At 30.0% G+C, this 26,903-nt stretch overlaps 11 protein-coding genes across 11 annotated transcripts; 5 read left to right on the top strand and 6 right to left on the bottom strand.

Moving 5' to 3' along the window:
- Positions 1 to 171: 171 nt before the first annotated feature.
- Positions 172 to 5,664, top strand: PPL_03507 (uncharacterized protein; the record flags this gene model as incomplete). Its single annotated transcript has 5 exons — positions 172 to 1,911; positions 2,056 to 2,413; positions 4,311 to 4,339; positions 4,850 to 5,037; positions 5,346 to 5,664. 5 exons carry the CDS (start codon positions 172 to 174, stop codon positions 5,662 to 5,664), a joined length of 2,634 nt encoding a protein of 877 aa, XP_077254299.1.
- A 236-nt stretch (positions 5,665 to 5,900) lies between these two features.
- On the bottom strand, positions 5,901 to 6,266 carry PPL_03506 (uncharacterized protein; the record flags this gene model as incomplete). Its single annotated transcript has 1 exon — positions 5,901 to 6,266. One exon carries the CDS (start codon positions 6,264 to 6,266, stop codon positions 5,901 to 5,903), a length of 366 nt encoding a protein of 121 aa, XP_077254298.1.
- A 96-nt stretch (positions 6,267 to 6,362) lies between these two features.
- On the bottom strand, positions 6,363 to 6,911 carry PPL_03505 (uncharacterized protein; the record flags this gene model as incomplete). The annotated part of the gene is made up of 2 exons: positions 6,363 to 6,553; positions 6,782 to 6,911. The coding sequence occupies 2 exons, from the start codon at positions 6,909 to 6,911 to the stop codon at positions 6,363 to 6,365; spliced, it is 321 nt and encodes a 106-aa protein (XP_077254297.1).
- Positions 6,912 to 7,110: 199 nt separating this feature from the next.
- PPL_03504 (uncharacterized protein) lies at positions 7,111 to 7,257 on the bottom strand (the record flags this gene model as incomplete). The annotated part of the gene is made up of 1 exon: positions 7,111 to 7,257. One exon carries the CDS (start codon positions 7,255 to 7,257, stop codon positions 7,111 to 7,113), a length of 147 nt encoding a protein of 48 aa, XP_077254296.1.
- Positions 7,258 to 7,402: 145 nt separating this feature from the next.
- On the bottom strand, positions 7,403 to 10,441 carry PPL_03503 (uncharacterized protein; the record flags this gene model as incomplete). Its single annotated transcript has 3 exons — positions 7,403 to 7,567; positions 7,670 to 9,774; positions 9,907 to 10,441. 3 exons carry the CDS (start codon positions 10,439 to 10,441, stop codon positions 7,403 to 7,405), a joined length of 2,805 nt encoding a protein of 934 aa, XP_077254295.1.
- A 270-nt stretch (positions 10,442 to 10,711) lies between these two features.
- On the top strand, positions 10,712 to 14,916 carry PPL_03502 (uncharacterized protein; the record flags this gene model as incomplete). The annotated part of the gene is made up of 5 exons: positions 10,712 to 10,751; positions 11,047 to 12,161; positions 13,011 to 13,775; positions 14,151 to 14,751; positions 14,858 to 14,916. 5 exons carry the CDS (start codon positions 10,712 to 10,714, stop codon positions 14,914 to 14,916), a joined length of 2,580 nt encoding a protein of 859 aa, XP_077254294.1.
- Positions 14,917 to 15,154: 238 nt separating this feature from the next.
- PPL_03501 (uncharacterized protein) lies at positions 15,155 to 16,276 on the top strand (the record flags this gene model as incomplete). Its single annotated transcript has 3 exons — positions 15,155 to 16,021; positions 16,080 to 16,205; positions 16,244 to 16,276. The coding sequence occupies 3 exons, from the start codon at positions 15,155 to 15,157 to the stop codon at positions 16,274 to 16,276; spliced, it is 1,026 nt and encodes a 341-aa protein (XP_077254293.1).
- Positions 16,277 to 16,326: 50 nt separating this feature from the next.
- On the bottom strand, positions 16,327 to 21,931 carry PPL_03500 (uncharacterized protein; the record flags this gene model as incomplete). The annotated part of the gene is made up of 6 exons: positions 16,327 to 18,341; positions 18,438 to 18,524; positions 18,618 to 18,941; positions 19,104 to 20,900; positions 21,054 to 21,685; positions 21,873 to 21,931. The coding sequence occupies 6 exons, from the start codon at positions 21,929 to 21,931 to the stop codon at positions 16,327 to 16,329; spliced, it is 4,914 nt and encodes a 1,637-aa protein (XP_077254292.1).
- Positions 21,932 to 22,401: 470 nt separating this feature from the next.
- On the top strand, positions 22,402 to 23,393 carry PPL_03499 (uncharacterized protein; the record flags this gene model as incomplete). Its single annotated transcript has 4 exons — positions 22,402 to 22,420; positions 22,586 to 22,774; positions 22,890 to 22,956; positions 23,354 to 23,393. 4 exons carry the CDS (start codon positions 22,402 to 22,404, stop codon positions 23,391 to 23,393), a joined length of 315 nt encoding a protein of 104 aa, XP_077254291.1.
- Positions 23,394 to 23,674: 281 nt separating this feature from the next.
- PPL_03498 (uncharacterized protein) lies at positions 23,675 to 24,769 on the bottom strand (the record flags this gene model as incomplete). Its single annotated transcript has 1 exon — positions 23,675 to 24,769. The coding sequence occupies one exon, from the start codon at positions 24,767 to 24,769 to the stop codon at positions 23,675 to 23,677; it is 1,095 nt and encodes a 364-aa protein (XP_077254290.1).
- Positions 24,770 to 25,343: 574 nt separating this feature from the next.
- Positions 25,344 to 26,621, top strand: PPL_03497 (uncharacterized protein; the record flags this gene model as incomplete). The annotated part of the gene is made up of 2 exons: positions 25,344 to 25,554; positions 25,795 to 26,621. 2 exons carry the CDS (start codon positions 25,344 to 25,346, stop codon positions 26,619 to 26,621), a joined length of 1,038 nt encoding a protein of 345 aa, XP_077254289.1.
- Between the last annotated feature and the right edge of the window lie 282 nt (positions 26,622 to 26,903).

Genomic DNA, 26,903 nt, shown 5'->3' with positions numbered 1-26,903 from the left:
ACCTAAAACCAGGTGCTGGCACCTGGTTTTAGGTGCCACCCCTCGAAAAAAGGGGTCTCCTCTCATTTTTTTTCCAAAAAAAAATTTTTGGTTAGATTTATTACTTACTCGACCATAATTCATAATTCAATTTTATTTTATTTTTGGGACACACCTATCAGTACAATATATATGACAAAAAGAGCAGCCAAAAACAAGAATAAGAGTACGGTGCCAGACATCGGCCAAGAAGATAAAAATCAACCCAATAGTACTAGTAAAACAAAAAGAAAAAAGACAGAAACAGAAGAAACGAGCAATAATGAAAATACAGAAATCATTGATCCTTCTGAAGATAGCTTCAGCGAGATATTGGTATCAACAACTAACATAAAAGAAGAAGGAATGCTCCAGCTCATAGGACTAAAGAGATCATCAAAGTCAAACAAAGTGTTATTTCTTTTGAAGAGTGCAGGATACATCAAAAACAACATATATATCAAACCACCACAGGAGATAACTCAACAAATAATAGAATATATAGGAGTCAATAGCTTTCAAAATAACCAAAACATATCAGCATCAGCAAACAGCTCACTATGTTCAGATCAGAACGGAGAAGGAAAAACAAATTACAGCAAATTCAATAACGAGTTACAGTCATTGGAGTTATTTGCGGTTTATAGGAAACTATACTATTTTTTTCCGATACAAATAGACTGGCAAGATTTGTCTTATCTACACAGTATTGGAAATATTATGTGCACTGCTAATAACAGTAATGATAAGATCAAATTTGACCAGTTTATAGATACATTCTATCGATCCTCTATAATAACGTCAGACTCCGGATATACCCTCAAAGACACATTGACGCCCACATCCGATTTAAGGGTACTACGAGAGTTCTTTCACCCAGGAACATTTAGGCAGATCATATTATTGCTACTATACCAGAAGCTCACTTTATTTGAAGTATTGGATATGGAACATCAAGACATACATCCTCAGAATCTCACAATCAATCTCAAGAGGCGCACGACTCAAGTATTTTCAATTGTCTATAAGCTTCAAGTATATACATTTGTACTCCACAATGCACCAACTGTTACGATGATTGATTGGGAACTTTTTAGCAAGACATATAGCAAGCAAGGTACACGAAGTGGAAATCTGAAAGACTCTAACTCAACCTCATTATGCTCAACATTTGGTGGCAAGATGGCGCAGATTAAGCAAACAATTAAAGATGCATTGGAATATCTCAATACTCAAACGAACGGGGAGTATGAACCACAGATGGATTGGTTCAAAGAAATGTTTTTTTATGACAGATCTCTTGATCCATTCGTAAGAGGCAATGCTCGTGGTAATTTTCAGTTTCCTGGATTTATTTTTCATGATATATCTCCATGCTCATATCACGAATCACTTTCTCATATATGTGGAACCAATGGCACAGAAACATTGATTTCAATGGGTGGATATAGACGTATATCTGATCCATCTATGTACTATTTCAGATCATTCATTCCTCCCACATCTACAAATCACACAAAACAGTCCGATATTGACCTCTCGCCGATTAAGCCATTGAATAAGAAACCAATTGAAACGTGTGAAGGTTTGGAGTTGGATATGGGAACAAATGGAGACGAGAACGAGATAGAAGAACACATCAGTAAAGAGGGAGAAGGATGTATGATACATACTTGGGAAGATGTATCATTCGATAACAAACCAATTTTAGATCTTGTTTGTCTAAATGAGGATATGAACGATAAAAATAATCCATATCCAACTTGGCTCCAACCCAAATACGTTTCAAATACCAAGCTAAAACTGAATAAGGACGCAGTAGATCACATCGTAAAATCAGTTGCTGTGGATAAAGGCAAAAGATACAGTCAGATTTTGCAAGAAATGAAAAGTGTAAAATATACCCCACTCCATCTGGATTGCTATCTTCTTTTTCACTCGAAAGATCGCGTATTGTCATGCACAGAAATTTTGGAAAACTCAACATTATTTGGTCAACCTGTATCGAAAAGTCTTTCAGACCAAATTAAGAAACAGCATGGAACTATGATAGACTCTACCACAATTAATCCAGCAACATTCGAAAGAGATCTATTGGGATTTATTTATGATGACCTAGGAAGCGGTCGGCTATTTACAAAGGAGTTGGTTGGTGGACGCATTGGGCTATTTTGTACAAGCGACATCCTCGAAAATACTATTATTACCCAATACTATAATCAGTTCAATATTAGAGCCAACGAAAGTATTCATCCTTTGGATTGCATTGTTAAGCTTCTTGAAACAGTCTATCCGGGCCATAATGTCGATGACTTTGTCCCCCTACCGATGCCGCACATGGGTGTCGGTAATGTAGCTAGAAAGGATGCCAAACAATCAAATTGCAGAATTATCAGTATTAAGCAAACAACATCTTCCATGAAAAGTCTAATTCGATCGAAAACTATTTTATTTGCTTCGCCCGAAAGCACACAACATGCAAGTGTATTATTGTCGACTAAACCAATCAAGAAATTCACGGAAATTGTTGTAAAGAAATAAATAAATTCTATTTATTAAAGATTTGATTTAATATTTATTTTCACCATATCGTCGGTGACCTTGATGGTTTGGGTGTGATAATGATCTCTTTCAAACATATAAATGATACTGTTGGATACGTCTAAAGATAATCTATAATTTGGCACCTATTATATTTTATAAAAATAAAAAATTTGTTAGCAAAGGTAATTATCTGTAGATAGATAATAATAGTAATAAAAAAAAATAAAAAAAATAAAAAAGTTTAAACTTTGCTTGATTTAAATAAAACTAAAGAATATGATTGATGTTGTGTAGATATGTGTATATTTTCAATTCTGGTTGATTATCTTTAAGTTTTATGTGATAAAGCTTACCTGTTAGCTGTTGTATCTGTAGTTGGTGACCTTGATGGTTTGGGTGTGATAATGATCTCTTTCAAACATATAAATGATACTGTTGGATACGTCTAAAGATAATCTATAATTTGGCACCTATTATATTTTATAAAAATAAAAAATTTGTTAGCAAAGGTAATTATCTGTAGATAGATAATAATAGTAATAAAAAAAAATAAAAAAAATAAAAAAGTTTAAACTTTGCTTGATTTAAATAAAACTAAAGAATATGATTGATGTTGTGTAGATATGTGTATATTTTCAATTCTGGTTGATTATCTTTAAGTTTTATGTGATAAAGCTTACCTGTTAGCTGTTGTATCTGTAGTTGGTGACCTTGATGGTTTGGGTGTGATAATGATCTCTTTCAAACATATAAATGATACTGTTGGATACGTCTAAAGATAATCTATAATTTGGCACCTATTATATTTTATAAAAATAAAAAATTTGTTAGCAAAGGTAATTATCTGTAGATAGATAATAATAGTAATAAAAAAAAATAAAAAAAATAAAAAAGTTTAAACTTTGCTTGATTTAAATAAAACTAAAGAATATGATTGATGTTGTGTAGATATGTGTATATTTTAAATTCTGGTTGATTATCTTTAAGTTTTATGTGATAAAGCTTACCTGTTAGCTGTTGTATCTGTAGTTGGTGACCTTGATGGTTTGGGTGTGATAATGATCTCTTTCAAACATATAAATGATACTGTTGGATACGTCTAAAGATAATCTATAATTTGGCACCTATTATATTTTATAAAAATAAAAAATTTGTTAGCAAAGGTAATTATCTGTAGATAGATAATAATAGTAATAAAAAAAAATAAAAAAAATAAAAAAGTTTAAACTTTGCTTGATTTAAATAAAACTAAAGAATATGATTGATGTTGTGTAGATATGTGTATATTTTAAATTCTGGTTGATTATCTTTAAGTTTTATGTGATAAAGCTTACCTGTTAGCTGTTGTATCTGTAGTTGGTGACCTTGATGGTTTGGGTGTGATAATGATCTCTTTCAAACATATAAATGATAAATCTAAATACATCTCTTCATTGCCTTTAATTTGGCACCTATTATGTTTTGTAAAAATAAAATAATTGTTATTTATTTATTTTTTACAAATCAATAGTTAATAGCAATAGATTTGATCATAGAAAAGAAAATACAACTCACCGAAATTATAAATCTATTAACAGAAATTTTTATATTGGTTTTTTTTTTGTGTATGCCTTGAGCAATTTTAAAACAAAATATTACACTTTTGAAATTTACATTATAACGATAAGTTTAATCATTTTGAATGTTTCAAAATTAATTGTATGTATATGTATTTAATTAAGTATAATATATATATTTAAATAATTTAGAAGTATATTTTGATGTTCAAAAGACCAAAGTATTAATATTTCGACTGTTTGTGTGTCGCAGAATTGCAAACGTTTTATTGTGCTTTTTATTTTTTTGTTTTTTATTAAAAAAAAAAAAAAACAAACAGTTTATGATAAAGGTGTAATGTATATTGTTTCAAAAGAAGACATTAAGCCTTATAGCGAAATTGTATATTTTAAATAAACATAATTTAAATTTTATTAAAGGATTTAATATTTGTTCTACAGAGAATATATTTGATTTGAAGGTGATGATATATTAATTACATACTCAAAGATTCATACTAGTACTAGATCAGTAAGGATTAAATAAAAAGTATACATCATCTTACTGAAAAAATAATGATGTATTTCTAATTTTCCGATATTTTGATTGACACTTGTCAATTATCTTTTTTTTTAATTTTTAATTAAAACAATTAAAATAGTGATGGGAATAAATGTTTATAAAGTAATGTCAATTCGTATCAAATAGAGTATAGAGTAGACAGATTTATCTTATTTTCAATAAAATATAGATGGCAAATTTTATTAGAGCTATTACAATTACAAAATATTCAAACATATTTTACCAGTTATCAACTCTATATGATAATACAATAACAACCAGAGATGCCAGACGAAGTATTTATCCACACATATATGATAAGAGATTTTCCACCTATCAACATAAGCATTATCATATTTATAGTTATGTTGAACAAATGTTAATCCACAACAATAAAACAAAAATTCAAATTAAAAATAAATTTAGTCATCATTCCGACTAACAATGAGAAAGTGAACAGTTATCTCACTTTTTTCGCACCAATTTAAATTAATTTTTTAATTTATTTTTTAAAAAGTGAAAGAATAAAAACCCTGTCGAGTGGTGATTCTACACTATTAATTTTCAAACAAATACAAATACAAATGCAATCAAATACAGGCGAGGTAACTATTAATTACCATTAAAAAAAGAATCTAAATTAATTATTAATTATGTAACAAGATATCAAAATTATTTAATACTAGAAAAGATCAAATAAAAGTAAAAGAAAACGAAGCTCAAGATTCAAGTGCAAAAGATGATTTTACTAATAGCTATCAATTAATAGCTTATGCATTGATGGACGATCTTGTCAGAAGAGATAATGGTACAGCTTTTTTCTCGATTGATAATAGCGTACCAGAAGGTGATAATTTAATTGAAAACATTGCAAAGGCTGTTTCGCTTGGTATTCAAGCATATAAAATCAGTTCTTATATCAATAAGTGGGCCGATGCTAACAAATTAGATAAACGCTATTACGTCACCTACGATAAATCAGGTTTTTCACTTATGGAAAAATAAAATAAAATATAATTTAATAAATGTATATAAACATTCAAGAATAAACTTTAATATTTTAATATTATTTTATTAGGTATATTTTTTGTCAATTGCAATACACTCTCTAGTAAACTAAAGAGTTTTTGTTTTAGTTGTCTACATAATTCGTCTTTGTAATTGATTAGATCGTATCTCTTTTATAAAATTAAAATTAAATTAAATTAAAAATAAAATAATTCAATAATAATAATAATATTTTATTTTTCTGATATTATCTTTTGTATATCTTTTAATAAATATTTTAGCTGATCATGAGTTGACTTCAATTGTTCAGAGTAATTTTCGTTGTATTCTTCTATAAAATATTCTATTCTTTGTAGTCTCCATCTCATTGATGGTTTATATATAGGGATTCTTTCAGTATTATCTTCCACTACTACTGTCGGTTCCGGTGATTTTTGAATTTCCTTTTCTAAAAATTTTAATAAATCTTTTACATTAAGACGAAGTATCTTCATTCTTTCAATGTACGTGTCACTGTAATCTATAAAAATTTCCAATTGACTTAAACAACTAAACTCCCCATCTAATAATGATGTATCTGTATCTGTATTTGTATCCATTTTGTTATAATAATAAAAAATGAATTCATCCACTCTCTTATATAAGAGACCCACAAATAAATAAAGTAGTATAGTTATACATAATGGTTTTTATTTCTAACCGCCTTTTGTGTTTTTTTTTGATTTTGATTTTGGTTGTGATTTTAGTTGTGATGCTGATGCTGATGCTGAAATAGTGGAAATACTTTCGGTATCGATATTGGTGAATCTTCGTGGTGGTGGTGGTGGTGGTGGTGTTGGTTCTGGTTTATAGCTTTCGAGTATTTTTGTAATCTCTGTCCTTAATTCTATAAAAATTAAGTGTCCATGGGATCGTTGCAAGTTAGTGAACCAATCCTTTATGGGTGTAATATATTCATAAAAAAGGTCGTCGGTGAGCTTTTCTTGTCTGTAAAGCAATTTAGTAACAGCTGCTCCTTTTCGAGTGTTATAATCGGCATCGACCAGCTGAATATTATATCTGTAGTCATTGAAAAAGTCTATTATAGATTTGAGCTGTAATTCATCATATGTACCACAAGGTAAGCTATTGAGAGCATATGCTATAATCTGTAACTCTACGACATGATCTAGATGTTTCGCTGCCTTCTTTCTTAGGTCTTTAGTTGTGTAATCATAACAAACTCTATCTGTATCTGTTCGCATTTATAATGTTTTATATATAGAGAAATAATAATAAAAATAATGTAAGTGTAGATCAAAAAAAGACCACTCGACAGGGTTTTCATTTTAAAAAAAAATTAAAAAAAATTAAAAAATTAATTTATTGGGTGTGAAAAATTTGAGAACTTGAAGTTCACCACATTACAGTTTATTTAATTTTTACACACAGAGAATGTTCCGATTAATAATGAGTATTGTTACCCTCCTTTTTAGTAGGACAGTCATCTCTGTCACATGGCTTAGTAGTAGTTGTTGTTGTTGTTGAACCATCTTTATTCTCTCTTGTTGTGGTTGTTTTTGTGCAACTTTGATAATCTCTACTTGACATTTTATAAGTTTATTTCTTTTTATTTCTTGAATTAAAATAATAATGAATGAAATATTAAATGTGAAACCTATGATATTTTTGAAAAATAATAAACCAGATCTTAAAAAAATTAAAAAATATACAAATTAGGATATAAATTTAATTTTTATTCATCGTCAGATTCTTCTTCCAAATTTAAATCATCGATATCATCTATAATATCATCGTCGTCAGATTCTTCTTCCGCTGGTGGTTTTAGTGGGTATAATGCAATAGGAGATTCCAATCTTGATATATGAAGAGCTTGACAAACCAATGGCAACCAGTCTGTCTTTGGGTAGAATTGTGCAATAAATTAATTCTTATATATTTTATATTATTTTATTTTATCTTTGAATTGAGGCGATGACTGTGAGGCAATATTCCTATTTACCTTCTTGGTAGGTAATATTAATTTTATAAATTTAAATATTGATGCACCATATATATAAATATATATTATCGCAACAATAACTACTATTATGATTATTACGAGCAATACCCATTTTAGCTTTGCAATGATTGGTCCAAATATACTATACCAAATATCAAACAAAAATGAAAAATAGCTGGCAAGTAATTTTCTGACAAAATTTCCTATTAAAGAGCCAATCGAATTTGAATCTCCAGGGACACCGAGAGGAGGAGCCGATCCAGGTGTATCGTTGTCTGACTTTTCAATGTTTTTTTTGAAATCTATACGCCATTCAAGAACTGAAATATCGGTCTTTAGCTTCTGAAATAGTTTAAAACAACTTGTTCTATTACTTGTTACTGTTACTATTTGAAGACATATATTATCCTCCACTAGTTCTAAATCTGTATGATAAACTAAAGTATAGTTTCGTGGGTGTGTATCTAAAATTATTGTTTTATCAGCGAAGTTGACTTTGCCATTTGTATTGATAACCTTTACATATCCAGAGCTACAATTTGACATCGCATTTATCACTACAGAAGATCCACGCGAACAAGATCGACATCCATCAGCAGAACTATAACTACTTATTACAACAGGACAGACCATAGACACGGTGCGTGCAAAAGAAATGTTTTTGGTGAACTCTAGTACAATGTTCATAGGATTGTGTAGTGTCGGTGTTGTTGTCCATTCCTCGTTTGATGCTGTCCAAATATGATTTCCAACCGTCACGACATCTTTTGGAAATTGACCAATACTATTTATACCTTGACTAACGAAGTTGGCATGTCCTCCTCCTTCCACCTTACTAATGCTCCATAACGAAAATCCAGGTAAAGAAATCTTGTTTTGGACTCTGTTTAATAAATGTTCCTTTTCTTCAGCTTGAATATCACCAATTGCATTACTTTGTGGCATTTTGTTTTCTGCTGCTCTTGCCAAATATGTGTGACCCATATATAGTACAAAATGTTGACCAACAATATTTGCCGTATTACTTATATCACCTGTTTCAGAAATTCTGATATTTATATCTGCTTTAGGATTATCGCGCTCTACTTTAAGTCTAGTCGTACTGTCTTTTGTTCTAAAATTAATATCTATATCATATTCCAGACGTGTATTGATAACCTTTTTAACTGTAGCAATATCCCCAATAGGGACTATACCAGCACGACCGTAGTAGCAAAATGAATTATCATAGCCATAAGTACCACATTTCAATAAATTGCCACATCTTCCGGCGGAGTAGCAATAGCTCTCGCCAATTGCTTCCAGTACATCTTTGTGTATGGTTTTTTCTATTTCATTGTTCATATCACCATCAGTGGGAACAATATTGCTACAACTGTATCTCTCTCCAGTTCCACATTGCGATCCTTCTGCCCTATGCATACGTTCTCTGCAAAATGATACACCAGTCCAATTTGAAGTATAATAGCTCAATTCACTTTGAGTTTGTATACGATAGTTCTTAATTTCTATTTCAATTGTACCAAGTAAACCATAGTCATCGGATACAGGCATACATACTTTGTGCATCTCGGACGGCATAAATATCGATTGGTAACCAGTGAAAGATGTATTAACAACTCCTTGAGAAAGTTCATACATGGTTGTCATCATACCAGAGCCCATCGGTAAGAAACTGTCGCAGCTTGTAACGCCTGATATCATGCACACACATAGAATATATATAGAAGTAGTATATGGTGAATATGAGGATGGAGTATAAATATATCTATGATTGTTGGCCATTGGAGGAGGTGATATATTATTTTTGTTAAATGAAAGATAATCGTTATTGTACTGAGAACTATGAAATTGATTTTGACCTGGAAAAACTTGAGAACCCTGACCTTGATTTTGAGTCTGACCTTGAAAACCTTGAACATATTGACCATTTGGAGTTGGTGTTGCATGAGAGTGATTCTGAATTGGTTTTGTCGTAGAGCTTGTGCTTGTAATCTTTGGTTTTGTTTTTTTGTGACTTTTCGATTTATGTGAAGAATGTGACCGTAATTTTGAAAATATATTTGTACATAGTATGTATAATAACGAGTATATTAGTTTGGAAACTAATTTAACAAATTTATATATGATTATAATTGTTCCTAGTATTATATTTATATATATTAATTTATCGAGCCAATTTATTCTTTCTGTGCACTCGCTCGATAGGATATTATTAGAACAATGCAAATATTTACTATCGAAATATGAATTTGATCTAATATCCTCAAAGTAGACATCGCATTTGCTGAGCAATGATCTACTGATACAACTATGTCTGTTTTTACAATCAAGATCAACAATAACATATGAAAAATAACTAAATGCTTTACATTGTGTGGATATATCGATTATATCATCTTTAAATGATGAATTATAGAAAGTGACATTAGATATACCATTACTAATCATGATTGTTTTGTTAAATTCGTTTGAAAAGCTAATAAACAGCTTGTGAGATGAAACATGAGAAATATGTGGTATATTAAAAAGCTGGTTATAGTCGGATGTGTCTAAAGATATTTTTGGAATGATGGGAATTTTGGGAAATTCATATCTAAATGATTGTTGATAATTATTGGCATATAAAGGACCATCATTTGTTTCTTTTTGAAGAAAGTAAATATGATCGTGATATGTGTCATCTTGATCATGATGCTTTTGTTTATTAGCATCGATATGTCCAAAATAAATAGTAAAATATATAATAATTAAACCGATATAAATGTTCATTAGTATTAATATTTTGTTTGGAAAAATAGTTTTATATATAAAATAGATAATATGTGATGTTTTGGTTGTGAAAATTAAATTAAAATCTATTCTCACTGCACTAAAATGTTATCATACCAAATAAAAAAAATTAAACTACAAAATGATTATATGAAAGTTCATCAAAAGTGTGGTTAGTGTGTATATATATCTTTGACATCTTATCTTGTTGTCATTGTCTGTCGATTTTCAATAAATGTGTGTGGTGTTAAATAAAATATATCCGATAATATGTATGTTACAAAGAAAGAAAAATGTAAATGTAGTGAAAGTAAGTTGATTATTTATTGATCAAAAATTTATTTTTAGATACATGATGATCTGAATTGTATGTACATAGATATTTGTCATTTATCACAATTTCCAAATAAACCAATAATTACTATATAAATAATAACAATATTTTGTTTTTGTAAATATTATTAATTCTCCTATTTTATTTAATATCTAAATGCTGTTATAAAACAAACAAATGAATATCTTTATACTATCATTACTTATTCTTCTTTCGACAAATGTCATAATGACCAAGTCACAAGAAAATAACCTTAAGCTTTTGTTTAAAGATACCAATGGACGATGGATCAACCAAGACCACCATAGTGAGAAATCGTGTGCATCTGGTCAATCTCTCCAATACAAAATCTCTGGATGTGAAAAAGAACATATTTTAATCGCTATTAGCTCTGCTGGGTTACAAGATGCCATGAAAGTGAATGTTCGAAATGGAAATGTAAATTACACCGTGAGTCAATATACTCCTTATAATGACTACATAATATGCAATAGCACTCCAATCGAATTAGAAATAATTTCCAACAATTATTTTTTTTCGGGAGATTATATTGTCGACATTCGAGATGCTGACAATAGAGATGAAGAAAACAATGGTTCCGTTAATGAACATAACTCTTTCGAGGTAGAAACATCCTCATCTGTTGCATCGACTGAAATCAATGAAAGCAATACCCTTAGACTGATGTTTAAAGATACTAATGGACGATGGATCAACCAAGGCCGCCATAGCGAGAAATCATGTTCATCTGGTCAATCTCTCCAATACAAAATCTCTGGATGTGAAAAATTATCACAAAATTCCAATGTCGAATTCCACATATCTTCTAGTGGTTATCAAGAGGCAATGAAAGTTAGAATAAATAGTGATCAACATAAAAACCGTACTATAGAGTCAATTTACACACCACATACCTTCGTAGTTGAGTGTGAGGCGAATCTAGAAATACAAAATAACAATTATTTCTTACCTGGTGACTACATAGTTGATATCAAAACCGTCGGATCTACACATAAATCGATAGGAACGAAATTACAAACAACTACTACAGCCAAAAAAATAATAAAACCTACAGCCAGAATAACAGAGCCACCTAACAATAATACTTGTAAATATGCCACCACTAGAACGCCTATGGCCGAGTACCATGAATTTGATAAATCGAAAAGCCAAGTAGAGTATACACACATATATAGTTTCGCTAATGCTGTAAATTGCACTTCGAGAGTCCAAACTAATTATCTACAACTTTGGTGGGGTGCAAAGTCTGTGGAAGATATAAGAGGCATGGATACATCCGATTTCGGTGAAAGTCATAAATTGGTTTTTATTCCAGGTGCAAATATTAATAGTTATGTTGCCATTCCACCTCTATATGAAAAACTTGTATGTTTAATTAAAAGTGAACAGTTTAACGAAACATGTGAGCAACCTAAAATCAGTAACAATACCAATCAAATATCGGACAAATATGTAATGTATAAAAACGAGCAGTATTTACCATTTGTACCAAGCAAAACTTTTATGTATATCTATAACACAATGTTAAGGTCATCCAAACCGCCAGTACTTTTGTGGGACTACAAAAACTCATATCTTCTAGTGCCAGAAGTGTTGCCAGAGTTTGAAGAATTAAAAAATTAATAAAGTGTTTTTTTTGTTATCACACATTATTGTTGGTTGGGCGCCACTGAATCTTTTCTTTTTTGTTTATTTTTTTGGCCAATTTAAAGTTTTAAAATATTTGGTGGCTTTTAGGCTTTATACCCCACAATTTTTTATTATTTTTTTTAATAATTTCAGTAAATTTTAATTTATTTTCGGTGAATTTTTCATTATTTTCTGTAAATTTTAAATTATTTTCGGTGAATTTATATTAGTTTTTTGTGTTGTCTTTATTTTTAATATTTTGAACAAAGCACCTATAAGCCTATGAGTCTTTGGTTTTTTAATCATTGTCACAACAAGTAATTAAATCTAAATATGACGAAGAAATGTCATTGTAATAAAAATCAAGCATTCGCAGTGATATGCTTTGATTGTCTAAAGCTTATATGTTACAGTTGTGCCTACCATCATCATATGGAGCACAAAACAGTTAGCTTTGAGGATAACACACATCACACTGAAGAAACAGAATATCTGGATAACGCCACAATAATAAAAGAAGCAATCAATAATAGTATTAATAGTAATAAAAGGAGTAGAGACAACAAAAAAAAAAATAATAATCAGCTATGTGAAAGATTAGATAAGTTGTGGAAATCGATCAGAAGCCAATCTATACGTTACACTGAGCTACAGAAACTTATTGATAATGCTCAATTGCATTATCACGAATTACATAAGATACTTCAACATCTCGAAGCTAATTTATGTTCACCAATCATAAAAGAAATGCAATCATTGCAGCAACATATCGAACTAAATATCAAAGAAAGTCAACTATTATTTAATATAATATTATATTTACATCGTCCACCATCATCAACATATAATGAATATAATAACGATCAAAATATTAAATCAGACGACACCGACAATTACTCAATCAAGACAATAACTCATACAGCAGTCAACTCTAACTATTTACATGATTTTATACATACAAATAGTAACACAATATATTATGTTAATAGTGAAGCAGTAGAAGATTTGTTAGAGAAATACTTTAACGAATATGCTCGAAACGTACACAAAGACGATTATTTGGATGACAACGACAACAGAACAGACATTTTTAGAATAGATGAAGCAAAATTATTTTCCGCACTTTCGTATATCCAACATGCAGCTTCCATCGATACAATTATTGATAATAAGAGTGTTCTTTTGAATTCATTCGGAAAGCAAAATGAAAGCGAAAGCGACAGTGACGATGAGGAGGATGAAGAAGAAGAAGAAGAGGAGGAGGACGAAGAAATGGAAGAAGAGGAAGCTGAGGTTGAACGCTATGACAGTTCCTCAATGTTAGTTTTCACCTCTACTGACACACTTAGAGTATCTCCATCTCTGATCCATTTCAATGGTAATGAATACATTGACAATCTTCAGTGCTGTTCCAAACTACTTGAAACAGCCCTTAAACATTCAACTCAGTATTGCTTAACACCAACAACACTCTATATTTTTTATCACTGTTTGTCTTTGAATAGCCCTTGCTATCTTGCCTATTCTTTAGCAAAGAAAAAAATCATTTTCCCTGTGATCAGTGACAACGATAGAGGAGGTGGAAAATGTTTAGATATATATCGAAACAGTTTTCGTATAAACTTCAAACCACCTGCATTCAGCAACCATTCTATTCATTGTACTTTCGACCGCCACAGCAACATTTACCTGATAACATTCTCATCAAAACCCAATTATTTTCAGCTAAGTCGTTTCAACACATTCACTCAATCATTTGAATGCTCTGGTGAGGTGGAACAAGAAAATGGATTTATTATCTTTGGGTGTGCATTCTCACCACGTGGAACACTCTATATTTTTTTGCGTAGTCATTCAAAGACGCAATTAAAAATATTTGAAGTATGTCCAATAAGTAATATGGTAATAGCGAGTCATATCTTGGCATCATCACCGACACTTCAAGATAGTATTACAGCGTGGATAACTTATTGTTATGACTTCAATAATGGATATTTATATATATGTACCAACAACAATTTCTTTGTGTGTGATTTAGATCATTCCAATAAATCAAAGAACAGATCAACGAAATTATTTACCATGCTTTCATATCCAACTTTCAATGATAGCCAAAAGGAACACTTACACAAATTACCCTCAACCCCAATGGTGTGTGACAATGAAAACTCCAGAATAATACTTTTCGTCAAAGATAGCACATTTGTATACGACACCTACAAGAAGAAATGGAGTCAATCCAAACGGAAACAGATGTCGGATAATATAATTTATCATCCACAATCATTTACATATAGAAAATCAGACATAATAGACAAGTACTGTAGTTTGTGAGTTAGGTATGAATACAAAATTTTTCATTTCTATTAGAAAATATTTGTTACTAATTTATTATAATTATGACCAATATCAATTGGTTGCAACTTAAACAGATGTAGTTAAAGCAAAGTTGACTGATATCGAAAAGTCGCCAGCTAAAAACAATGTTTAAAAAAAATTGGTGACAAATATATAATAACTAGATATTACATAATAAATTTTTATTTTTAACTTAATTTTTATTTACTCACAAGCCCAAAAATTCATTCGGGCTGTAATTCCATTTTTAAAAATGGATTTTTTCAATTTTTTTTTTTGATTAATTCCATTTTTAAAAATGGATTTTTTCATTTTTAAAAATGGATTTTTTCATTTTTACAAAACAGATCACCATTTATCATTCTATAACAATGTCAGCAACAAAACCTTTAAAATTTGAAAAAGCAAATTTATTGTACATTATTCACAGTAATAAAGTATTAAATACATATGTAAAAGAAAATAAAATCATTGAAATATTTAAATATATCAAACAAGCAATCAAAGATAAGACAATCACCACAACACTTAAGCCAAAATCACTAAGTTTACAATTAATTCAAAAATTAGTGAATCTTCGAGTAAATCTAGAAGATAACAAACTAATAGATCAACATGGAATTCATCATTTTCATTCACAAGATCAGGCACTCGAGACTATTAAACAAATGCATGAAGTTTTAATTAATGGCCATCACACAACAACTTCTCTACTGTTTACAAAATTAAAAAAAGAGTGTTCATGTCCAAATTTGTACACTCTTATTAACAGTGTTATGCGCAAATGTGAAGATGAAGAATGTATAAGGAGAAGAAAGATAGAAAAGGTTGATCATGTCCAAAATGAATTGGTTAAGGATAATAATCTTCAAGTTGCAGAAAACATCATGTCAGAATCAGAAGCAAGTCAACTTAAAGAAGAACTCAAAAATGCAAAGAAGCAAATGGAAGATAAGGACATAATAATAAATCAACTAAAAGAAAATAACGACAAACTTAATAATGCATTAATATCTAGCAATAAGAATAATTCATTGTTACAGGATAACATCAATAAGATAGTAGCGAATAATCAAGATCAAAATAACCAATACAAGATCAACAATATGGTAATAACTAATCTTCTCCGCAACACTGATTTTCCGACCGCGATACGTGAAATTGAAAAGGAGTATGTACTATTTACCGGCGATCTTTGTTATGAATGCATAAGTTGTGTTTCCAAAATAAGAAGAAAGGTAAGTTAATGATAAATATTTTATATTTTAATGTATGACTAAATTATATCTCTTTAAGTTACTTTTATTGATTTCTCCAGATAAAAATGCATTAAATAAATTGGCTTCCACTCTCGCTGCTCAAAGAATGAACAAACATTTTGAAGTTGTCAACCAGCGTAATAAGGAATGTACAATAATTACTGTAAGCGACGGAGAGGAGGAATTACTTGTTAACAAAAGAAGAACCCCTACAACTGGATTAGCCAACAATAAAAAGCAAAAATAAAGAGATTTACTCTATGTAAATCACCAAATTAAAAAGTTTAATCTGATCCATCGCCACTACCTGTACTTTGGCTATCCTCTTCCTCATCCGTGTCTACACTCGTACTGCCAGTTGATTTTTCGTCTTCTTCTTCCTCTTCAATATTTTTCATCTCTTCGTTTTCTTCATCACTACTATTTAATCTCTCATCCTCCTCAGCACTCCGAGCTCCTTGAATTACTTGTTCGGTTTCATGTGTTCCAGTAGCTACTAGTTGGGGAATAGAATTATAATCTTGGATTTTCGCAATGTGATCTCGATATGGTTGGGGTTGGGGTTTTTGTAATTGTTGAGATATAATATTGGATTCCTCTATTTCGGTAACTCTATTAATATCATCTTTGATATATGATGGTTGTTCTGAATTAAAATGCTGCTGAAGATACTTTTGGATATTAAAATAATCATTTTCGGTCAATGGTGATTGGAAAGGTAAGGGTAACTTAGAAGGATCAAAAGTATCGATTATTTGTATTGTATGTTGCACAAGACCATTATTCAAACGACGTGATTTTACAGCTGAATTGACATTATTTGCGGATCTATATATAGTGTATATTTCTTTGTTGTTCAAGGATTCTAATTGATGTTTCTCTACAGCACTCACAACATCGATTTTGGCTAATTCCATACCACGCTTTACGGCTCTATTTATAGTATTTGTAGATGATATATCGTTGACATAGCAGATGTAGTTTGCGAGTGAATTTGAGTAGTTATCAAATGACTTTTGTAGTGCAATTATATAGTTGGCTACAATTGGCGAAAAGTCAGGATGGTGTTGGAAAGTATTTTCAACTTTTAACATTATTGGTGCACATATCAATTTTGTTTCATCTTTTACAACATTATAGAGCTTTTCTTTTGATAAAACCAACTGATGTTTTATGTCTTCTATTTCATTCAAAGCTAGCGCTTTTCCTTCTATTCTTTTCGCGTATTGAAGTTTTTGTTCAAATGCTCGTATTTCATCTTTATATGGCTGTATGTTGTTGAAATACTCTTTAACATATTGCGCTTCTTGTTCTGTTGTGTTGACATCTAATTCATATTTGATTCTTTTTTCCAAATTTTGACAGCGATTACCAATATCCATTATAATATCAATAGGTTCAACATCGAGCATATTGTTATTATTGTTATTTTGAGCGTGTGTATAAAATTGAATAATTTCAATAATGGAATTAATTTCATCCAATGTGGTTTGGATATTTATACGGAGTTGATTTGATTGTAAATTGTATATACTGAGATTTGCATTGACTTCTTTGACTTCACTTACTAATTTAGAATACTGCGCATTTAAATTAGTTATAATATCCAGCTTTTCATTGTAGCGATCTGTAAGCTCTTTATTATTTTGGGTCAACATGGCGAACTCCTTCATATTCTCTTCTAATTTACTAACTAAATTAATACACTCTTCATTCTTAATTGCCATGTGGGTGCTGTGCTGTTTACTAATAATTTCGATGTATTGCTTATTTTTCACTAAATGATCGTTGAGTGCTGTACTATATTCTTTTTTAATATTATCTATTGCCTGTTTGTGTTTCTCCTTAATTGATTGAATCTGCCAATCTCTATCCAACAATAAAGTATTAAAATGTTCTGCTTGCTTCTGTAAAATACTCTTATGATTAGTTTCGGCGATCGATATCAATTTCTGTCTTTCATTAGCAAGCTCATTGAGTTTAATTGACTGATTTTCCACTGTTGACAATAATTCATCTCGATACTCTTTGGTTTGTGCCGTCTCACTTTTAAGGTTTGAAATAAAATTGTGATGAATTTTGTTTAATTCCGAATTAACTTTTTGATATTCTTTACATCTCTCTGACAATGAATGAACATCAGCGTTTGCATTATCTAATTGGTGACGGTAATTGGCAATTTCTTGTTCACAATGTATCTTATATTGTTCAAAAGCTGTCTCCGTTTGCGATAGTTGGTTTTTAACTCTATCATGTGATTGCTGTAGTATTTTGTAATTAGAATCAGATATCTGTAATGCTAAACATATATTATTATAAAAAATAGAAATAGAATAAAAAACAAGATGATTAATATATTAATTTTAAATTTTATTAATATTATTTATTTATGTACCAGAATGTGTTGCATATAAATCGCTTTCAAGTTTGCGTTTTTCGGTTTCTGCTTTCTCCTTGTTTTCTGTATCTCGTTCTAATTTTGCTATTAATTCATATAATAAAATAGAAATACAATTAGTCAGAATATATTAATTATTTAGGATAATAATAGGATAATACAAACACTGGTCAATACCATACTGTTGTTCCTTTTGTTTCGGGCTATCAGCATGTACGTGAGCGCCGAGAGGGTTAGCAGCGTGTAATATATTGGTAAAAAAGTTTTTCGTTTTCTGTTGGATATTAGTTGTTCCTTGTTCCTGTTCTTCTTTCTCTTGAGAAGATCCTTGGTCCTGGTCGTCATCAAATAATGCATTCGCCGAAATAGTGTTATTATTATTGTTGTTATTGTTATTATTATGATTGTTTGCTATATTATTGGTAAAATTTGAAGATTTGAAAGTTGGAACACGAAATTGAGGTGTAAAAAACGATGTTGTTGTAGTTGTTTGTGGAGCATCTATTAGAGTAGATTTAGTTTTGGTTGTACTTCCATTAAAACTGATATTACTGGCTACTTTATCATTACCGTTGTGGTGTTCATTTTTAATATTAACAGTAGATGCCTTATGTTCACTTGTATTACTAAAAGGGTAGCTTCCACTGTTGATCGGTAATTTACCATTACCACTGTTACCTCGATGTTCATTGTGAGGATCACGACAATCGTTTACATTTAAGTAACTACCACTATTGAAAGGATTGCCTCCACCTCCATCACAACCATTGCCATTATTCATAGAAATATTTGAAATGTTGGTATTTTGAACCCTGTTCGTTTCGGCTCCGCCATTGAAAGGATTACCTCCAGCTCCACTATTGAATATATTGGCTCCTCCACCTCCAGCTCCACTATTGAAAGGATTGGCTCCACCTCTAGCTCCACCATTGAAAGAATTGGCTCCACCACCTCCAGCTCCACCATTGAATTTATTACCTCCAGCTCCACCATTGAAAGGATTAAATCCGCCAATATTCAGATTGGAGTATTTAGGTGGATCAGGACCATCATCTTTTCTTTGCCTTTTAATATTGCGGTCATCACCATCATCTTTTTTAGGTATATGAAACATATGGTAATTATAATTTTTAAGGTCATCATATTCATCTTTTGATATGACACCTTGTCTTTCGTAATTGGCCAAAATGTTACGATATATGTATATTGATTGTTTACTAGATAGTCTGTATAATGAACATCCTATTTGATCTGGTCCACCTGATTTAGGAAAAGAAATGATTGTAATATTATTATTATCATTATTGGTACTGATGTTATTGTTTTTAATATTGTTTACATTGACCATATTGAATATAATATCATTTCTCGTGTTAGAGACTTCCACTATTTCTTTTTTTGCTGGTATATTATTAAGGGACGTAAATAAATACTCTTTATCAGGTTTTGTACCATTAATATTATTATTATTCATATTTGCTATTATTGAAGCTGGTGAAGGTGTGTCTATGGTCGAGGAGGAATCTTTATATTGTTTAAATGTTTTGATGTTGACTATATATGTAATTATCATGTATTCATTCTCAATACAGTGATAATGACTAAACTCTGTAGATGGAATAGTTATAATTTCGAATGGCTTCAATGTTGTTTGATATTTATCGGCGATACTATCTCCATATTTGTCATATCTATTTACCACAAACGATGTACATGATGTATAAATATTAAATCCAGCAGGAGTTAAATATAACAGTACGAATGGATCGGATTCAGAGCGAGTGTCAGTACTTAATCTATCTTCATTTACTATGAACTTTTGTATGGTACGGTCACTTGGAACTTTCGAAGATATATAAATAATATTATTAATATAAAATGAATATTGACATTTAAGCTTCTTGTCATATATTATTATCTCTGCTAGTTGATTTTGTGGTATACCAGTGCACCCATCGTTAATGTTGAACAAATTAGTTTTTAAGTTGTACCCAATACCGGGTGGCAACACTCTATTTTGTATAAACATAAGAAGGGCTTGGAATGCTTGAAGTGATTCTACAGCATCTTGATTCATTTTGTTGATATATGTCTCATTGATTTGATTTCTAAGCACTGATATTGTGTAAGCTTGTGATAGAATTTGTAAACATGGTAAAGTTGGAGTTGGGTGATCATCTGAGACAAAGATATTAAAATTTTCAATGCTGTGACATTCGGTGGCGATCGGATTGATACATTGTCGTAAAAATATCTCTGCATTTCTAATTACATGATAACAAGATGTACCATATGTTCGTGAGATTTCAATATCGATCGAATATACTGGAATTCTTTTAGAAACATCGTCCAAATTATCAGTAAAATAATTTGTTGTTCCAAAGGTATGCTTCATACACTCGGCGTATGACATCATCAATACAAATTGTTTAATTTTATCCCAGTTAATATATTTAGGATCTTCTCCATACGTTGCCGTGTATGAGATATATGAGTGGGGACTATTATGGTTGGAGTCAAGGTGAAGAATCATCAAGGGTGTCCATTTTGAAAATACTATTACTACCAATGACCAACAGTTAGCAAAGCACAATGGTATTAGCATATAGTTACAATTGCTAATGTATGATGTGTACATATAATTAAATGATGTTATATTGTTACATATATACTCATATGTATATGAGCTGAGAGCTTTAACATTATGGTTTGATTTGAACTGTACAATAAGTTTTGATAAATTTAGATTTATCAAGCCATGCTGCTTATTGTTTGATACTGCCAAAATTGACACACCGTTATCTTCTGTAAGTTCAATTGGTTGGCTCAAATCTAAATTTGGTAGCAAAGATGAAATACTGCCACTGCTTGTTGGTAATAATGAAAACATAGAATTATTATTGTTATTTTTAGTTGCAGCAGCTATTGTGGATATGTTATTAGCTATTGTTGACATGCTTGGGCTTGATGATGTAAAGGTGTTCGAGTTTCCATAGTAGGTGGCAACCAGGGCAGAAGTATTACCAGAATTATTGTAAATACTTTCATTTGGAGAACAAGAGGTACATGCTTGAATTATTTGTATCACATCATTTTCAAGATTTTCAATGTGATACTGGAGACTTAGCTTTTCACACATCTTACTAGTGCACATGTGTGAATTATCCGAAGTATGAAGACTGATCAGTATTGACTTCCATTCATCAATATCTGTGGGTATAATTTTTTCAAAATCGTGGCTACCACTTTTTTTTTTGCACAAATAATTATTTTTGACAAATAAAGTGCCAATTTCGTCTTGGATGCTTTTTGTTTTTTGTTTTTGGAGCTTCAAAAAAACATCCTTGTACCTTTTTTTGAATTGAAAATATTTTAATTATTTTGTTAAGTTAATACCTTAACACCATATATTTTTTATTTATTTACACATACTTATCGAAATTATGGTTTGAATTAAAATAGATTAAATTGAATAATTTATTGCCACCCATTTTACTTATTAATACTTGATGAATTTATTAATATAATAGATAAGTTAGTTTTTTAGTTACTGTATGTAATGTTTATTGTTTGTTATCTATGAAATATCAAATAATAATTATTAGATATGGAGTGTTTGATCACCACGAAGTAAAAAATCTGTAAATCAAAAATTCACAAAAATCTTTATTTATCTCATTTCACCCTCAGTTCAAAGTATGTCATATGTTACAACTTTACCCACACCCCCAACGAAACTTTGTGATTGACAAAACAAATAAATTGTAAGTGCAAACAAATAAAATCAAACAAATTATTTTACTACATCACCACCAAACAATGATAGCTGTAAATCTACACCAGTACAGTATTAAAATAAAAATATCATCTTTCTTTCCTTCATCTTCAATCTATGATTCTATAATTGACAAAGACAAAAAAGTTTGCAATAAATAATAAATAACATTATTATTTATAAAAAATGAGTACAATTAAAATAAGTTTATTTCTTTTTATATTTATTAGCTTTACAATTTCGACCATCACCTCTACACAATATTTTAGAAATGGTCTAACGCAACTTATATTCAAGGATACGAATTGCTCTCGCTCTCTACTCAAAAAACAAATTTTTATGACAAGCTGCAATCCAGATATTTTGTTAGAAATATCAAATAATGTGTCGGTGACCTGTAGCCATCCTTCAAATACAAGCCAATGTTTACCAAGTTCCAACTCTACATTTAATTTTGAAATTGGAAAGTGCATAGCCGATGACAATGAATCAACACTTTTTGAAATATTTCAACTACCTGAAGATGGCTCATTACCTATACCCCAAGGTCAACAAAGCTGTATATATGGAAAGTATATATCCAAAACATGTACAGATAACTATATTGTTGAAGTGCATCAAAATCAAACATGCCATAAGGTGGATTCCGAGCACTGGTCATTAATTAATTGTAGTGAAACATCGTTCCAGATATATGAATGTTACGATTCTAGTTGTAAGAACTGTCGAATTTCGACATTGGTAAATGAACCTACTAATAATTGCGCCAGATCCAGCTTATATTCATATAATGTTTGTATAAATACTTAATTATTTTATATTAAATATTTTAACTTAATTAATATTCTATTTTTGTCGTTGCAATAGGAAATTTCTGTTTACATTAAAACACAGTCGGTAGATCTACAAAAATCAGATGGTACCACTGAATTACACACAAATATTTTATTGACATCAATTTTATTTAGTTTGCTATTAATCTAATTGAATTTAAATTAATAAATATTTAATATTTAAAATAAATTAATAAATAAATTAAATAAATTTATCAATTGATAAAGATTAATTAATTAGATTAGTAATTAAAAAATGGCAGATTTAGATAAAGAAATTATTTTAATAATTTTTATTTTGATAGTTACAAAGGTAACTTTAGAAATAGTATTTCCTGTGACTAAATTTATCTTTGATTTTTGCGTAATATATTATATACTTATAAATAATATGCAAATAGTTTCGCAACTAGATAATATAATTGATCACATCTTTGATCAAATAATAGACGAAGGGCTCAAACGGTTCAACTTGACAACAAATACTTATAGTTCAGCAGTATGTAAATCTAAGCTATTCAGCTCAGTGATGTTATTAAATAAATTAAATTAATATGTTGTTTATTAGCATTAATTTTACTTAGCAATTAGCAAACCAAAAGAATTTTTATTGATTAATTAATTAATTAATTTTGTTTATAAAATAAACTCCACCTATGTTCATTATTATTACGGTTTACAATATTATCCATAACATGATATCGGTACTCGTTTGAAATATACTTATTAAAGTCTGTATTTAAATCATTATTTGTGATATTTGTCTCTATTATTCTTGTTGTACTGTTTAGTTGTATTGGTAAAGAATTGAAAATCCAATTATTATTATTATTAAAATATGTTATTGTATTTGTCTGACGTCCATATTGATAATACAAGGTGTATTCGGCAAAAAATAATGCAAATAATCCACAATCGGTTGCATTATTTTGGCATATCCATTTAAACTCTTGGCTATTAGGCGAAACAAAACGAATAGAATCCATACCTACACCAATTAAACTTGAAAGTTTGTTCCAGTCAACAGAAGATCGATGAATATTTAGTGAATCGTAATGTATAACAGTTTTAATATCTACAAATACTATTAAAACTGACCAATGCGTACTCTTAACGATTGGTATAATGATACATGAATAAAGATGATTGTTAATTAAATCGAATTTGATATCTTCATTAATTATGTGTTGTATAGTCAGTGGATTAACTAAACCGATTCTACAATTTGAGTACATTTTGTGAATCGAGAGTGATAAATGTGTTGCGATAACATCATCATTAAGATAATGTCCTGGTAGGATAGAATCGAGTGAATGCAACGTAAAGTTACTATGATATGTATGTACATCAATGAATATGTTGGAAGATGATGTTGGAGTCTCGTCAACATTTATACATAGTTGTTGGTTTGGTGAATTTATATGTGGTGGTTTTTGTTGAGATTTAATGGTTGGCAATTGACCAGTATGCTGATAATTTGTTGAATGAATTGCAGTACTCGGATTGTTGTTAGTTGTTGGTTTAACTTTTATGATTGGGGTGGTAAATACTTCATTAAAACTATCGTAATCTATATCATCGAAATTCACAGTGGTTTCTATATGAACTGCACTCAACATATCATCACGGTAGGCACATGTCTTGCATTGTAATATGTACTGGGTACACATTTTATAGTATCCTTTGAAGAATAGTTTATTGTCTACAATTCTCTGTGCCATTATTTTATCACATGGAGAACCTATATAATACCTATCATTAGTATATGTTAGAAGAAATAAAACAAATAAGTTCTTAACCATACTGTCTTTAGTTTTGTGATTGTGAAAATACTCTAATACGCTCTGGATATCGTCAGTAGATACAATATACTTGTCTGTATCTTTATTATATGTTGTAGTAATATTTTTATTGTTAAAAGTAAAAATCTTCTCTTTAAGTTTTTTTGTTTTTCTTTGTTTTTGCTTCTTCATGATGAAAGATATTGGGTGCTATGTAATAAAATATTGTTTATTTATTTATTTTTAAAAATCAATTGTTAATAGCAATAGATTAATTAGATCGATAGAAAAGAAAATAAAACTCACCGAAATTATAAATCTATTAACAGAAATTTTTATATTGGTTTTTTGGTGTGTTGACAGAAAAAAAAATTAAATTCACCGAAAATATAAATCTAATAACCGAAATAAAAAATATTTTTTCTTTTTTGTTTTTTTTTTTATTTAGAATTATTTTACTTTAATTGTTAAGAGGATCAAGGCTCTTGATCTATAATTATTTTCAATTCCAACTATGTCGAGTAAGGACAAAGATAAGTTTCATTACATTGACTATCAAGACGCATCTCTATATTATAATTATATAATACAAACAAATAGAAATATAAATGCAAATTATAAAAATAATAAATATCAGATACAGAAGAAAGATATAGATATAGCTAAAAGACTGACAATTAGACTCGTTGATTTTTCAGTTAATAAATCAATGTATTTATTATATGGTATGTATTCTTCGTACTATAATTCGAACTGTATATTAACGATTTTTATAATGTAATCAGATACTAAATATGATATCTATATACCTTGTTCAAAACATCAATTTGATAACATTATATCGATGATTGATGAGTCTTTCGACAATTCATCACGCAAGTGTCGCAGTTTGAACTATTATATCAACACATTAAATAAACTAAAAATATCGTATATGAAGTACAACGACAAACTATATATAAAAGAATATATTCAAAAGCTATCGTCCAACCCTCAAATAATCGATAAAAATAATCATAGTCATCAACATTTTACGTCAATACCAGCTCCCGTTTCAAATAGTAATCAAAACCAACTACCGGGAAAGGAATGTACTCAAGAACAGGATAATAACCAACATCAACAATTGTTTCCATGTACTCCAGCCAAAACAATATACGACCAGCAGATGGCCACGAGGACACCACCATACACTAATAATACTCACCCTCCAACCCCAATCTCAACTATTAAGGATCATGATTGCTATGATATACCTTCGCCATCAATAATCAAGATACACAGACAGTCTACCCTCATACCCGTCCTACCAGTCTCAACACCGTTGTTTTTTGATCCTAATGCAAATTCATCAAACAACTATTATTATAACACTAAAAAACCTATAATCCTAAATGAAAATATCGACCCTAACATGAACGAAAACATTCATTTTAATTCATACGATACTTACATTAAACCAAATATTTTTAATTGTAACAATATGTTCTCCATTGATAATCCAGGTCTAGAAGATTGTCTAACCGATCTTAACGATTCTACCCTGCGGAATATGGAAGAACATAAGCCTCATAATGACAACAGAGCACCGATCGGCGCACGACAGAACCATAATAATAAGAATATGGAAGAACATAAGTTTAATAATGAAAACCCCAACCCAGCACCGATCGACGCACGACAGGACAATAATAATAATAATAAGAATACAAAAAGATATAGAGAAAACACAGTATCTTCATCGTTAAAAAAAGTTAAGACCAATAAAAAGAACACTGTGAATTTAAATTAATAAAACTGATAGATAATAAAAATATCTATTTTAATTTATTATCAATATCTACCATGCCATCGATTAGCACATTATCGCGACACTTTATACAATTGCCATCAACTATATCAGGTATGGAAATTGTGATCTTGTTATTTGAACAAAACTCGCAGTGTTTACATAAAGTATACATATCCACCTCTATACCGCTCCATGATATATTGTTCTCATTCATATACCTCCGTAATTCATTCGTGCACAAGTGATTAATTCTATTACTAGTATAATTATTATGCATGTACA

The sequence above is a fragment of the Heterostelium album genome (assembly GCF_000004825.1).
Source record: "Heterostelium album PN500 plasmid PPN500, complete sequence".
NCBI lineage: Eukaryota > Evosea > Eumycetozoa > Acytosteliales > Acytosteliaceae > Heterostelium > Heterostelium album.
This window is presented reverse-complemented; position numbering and strand designations above follow the sequence as displayed.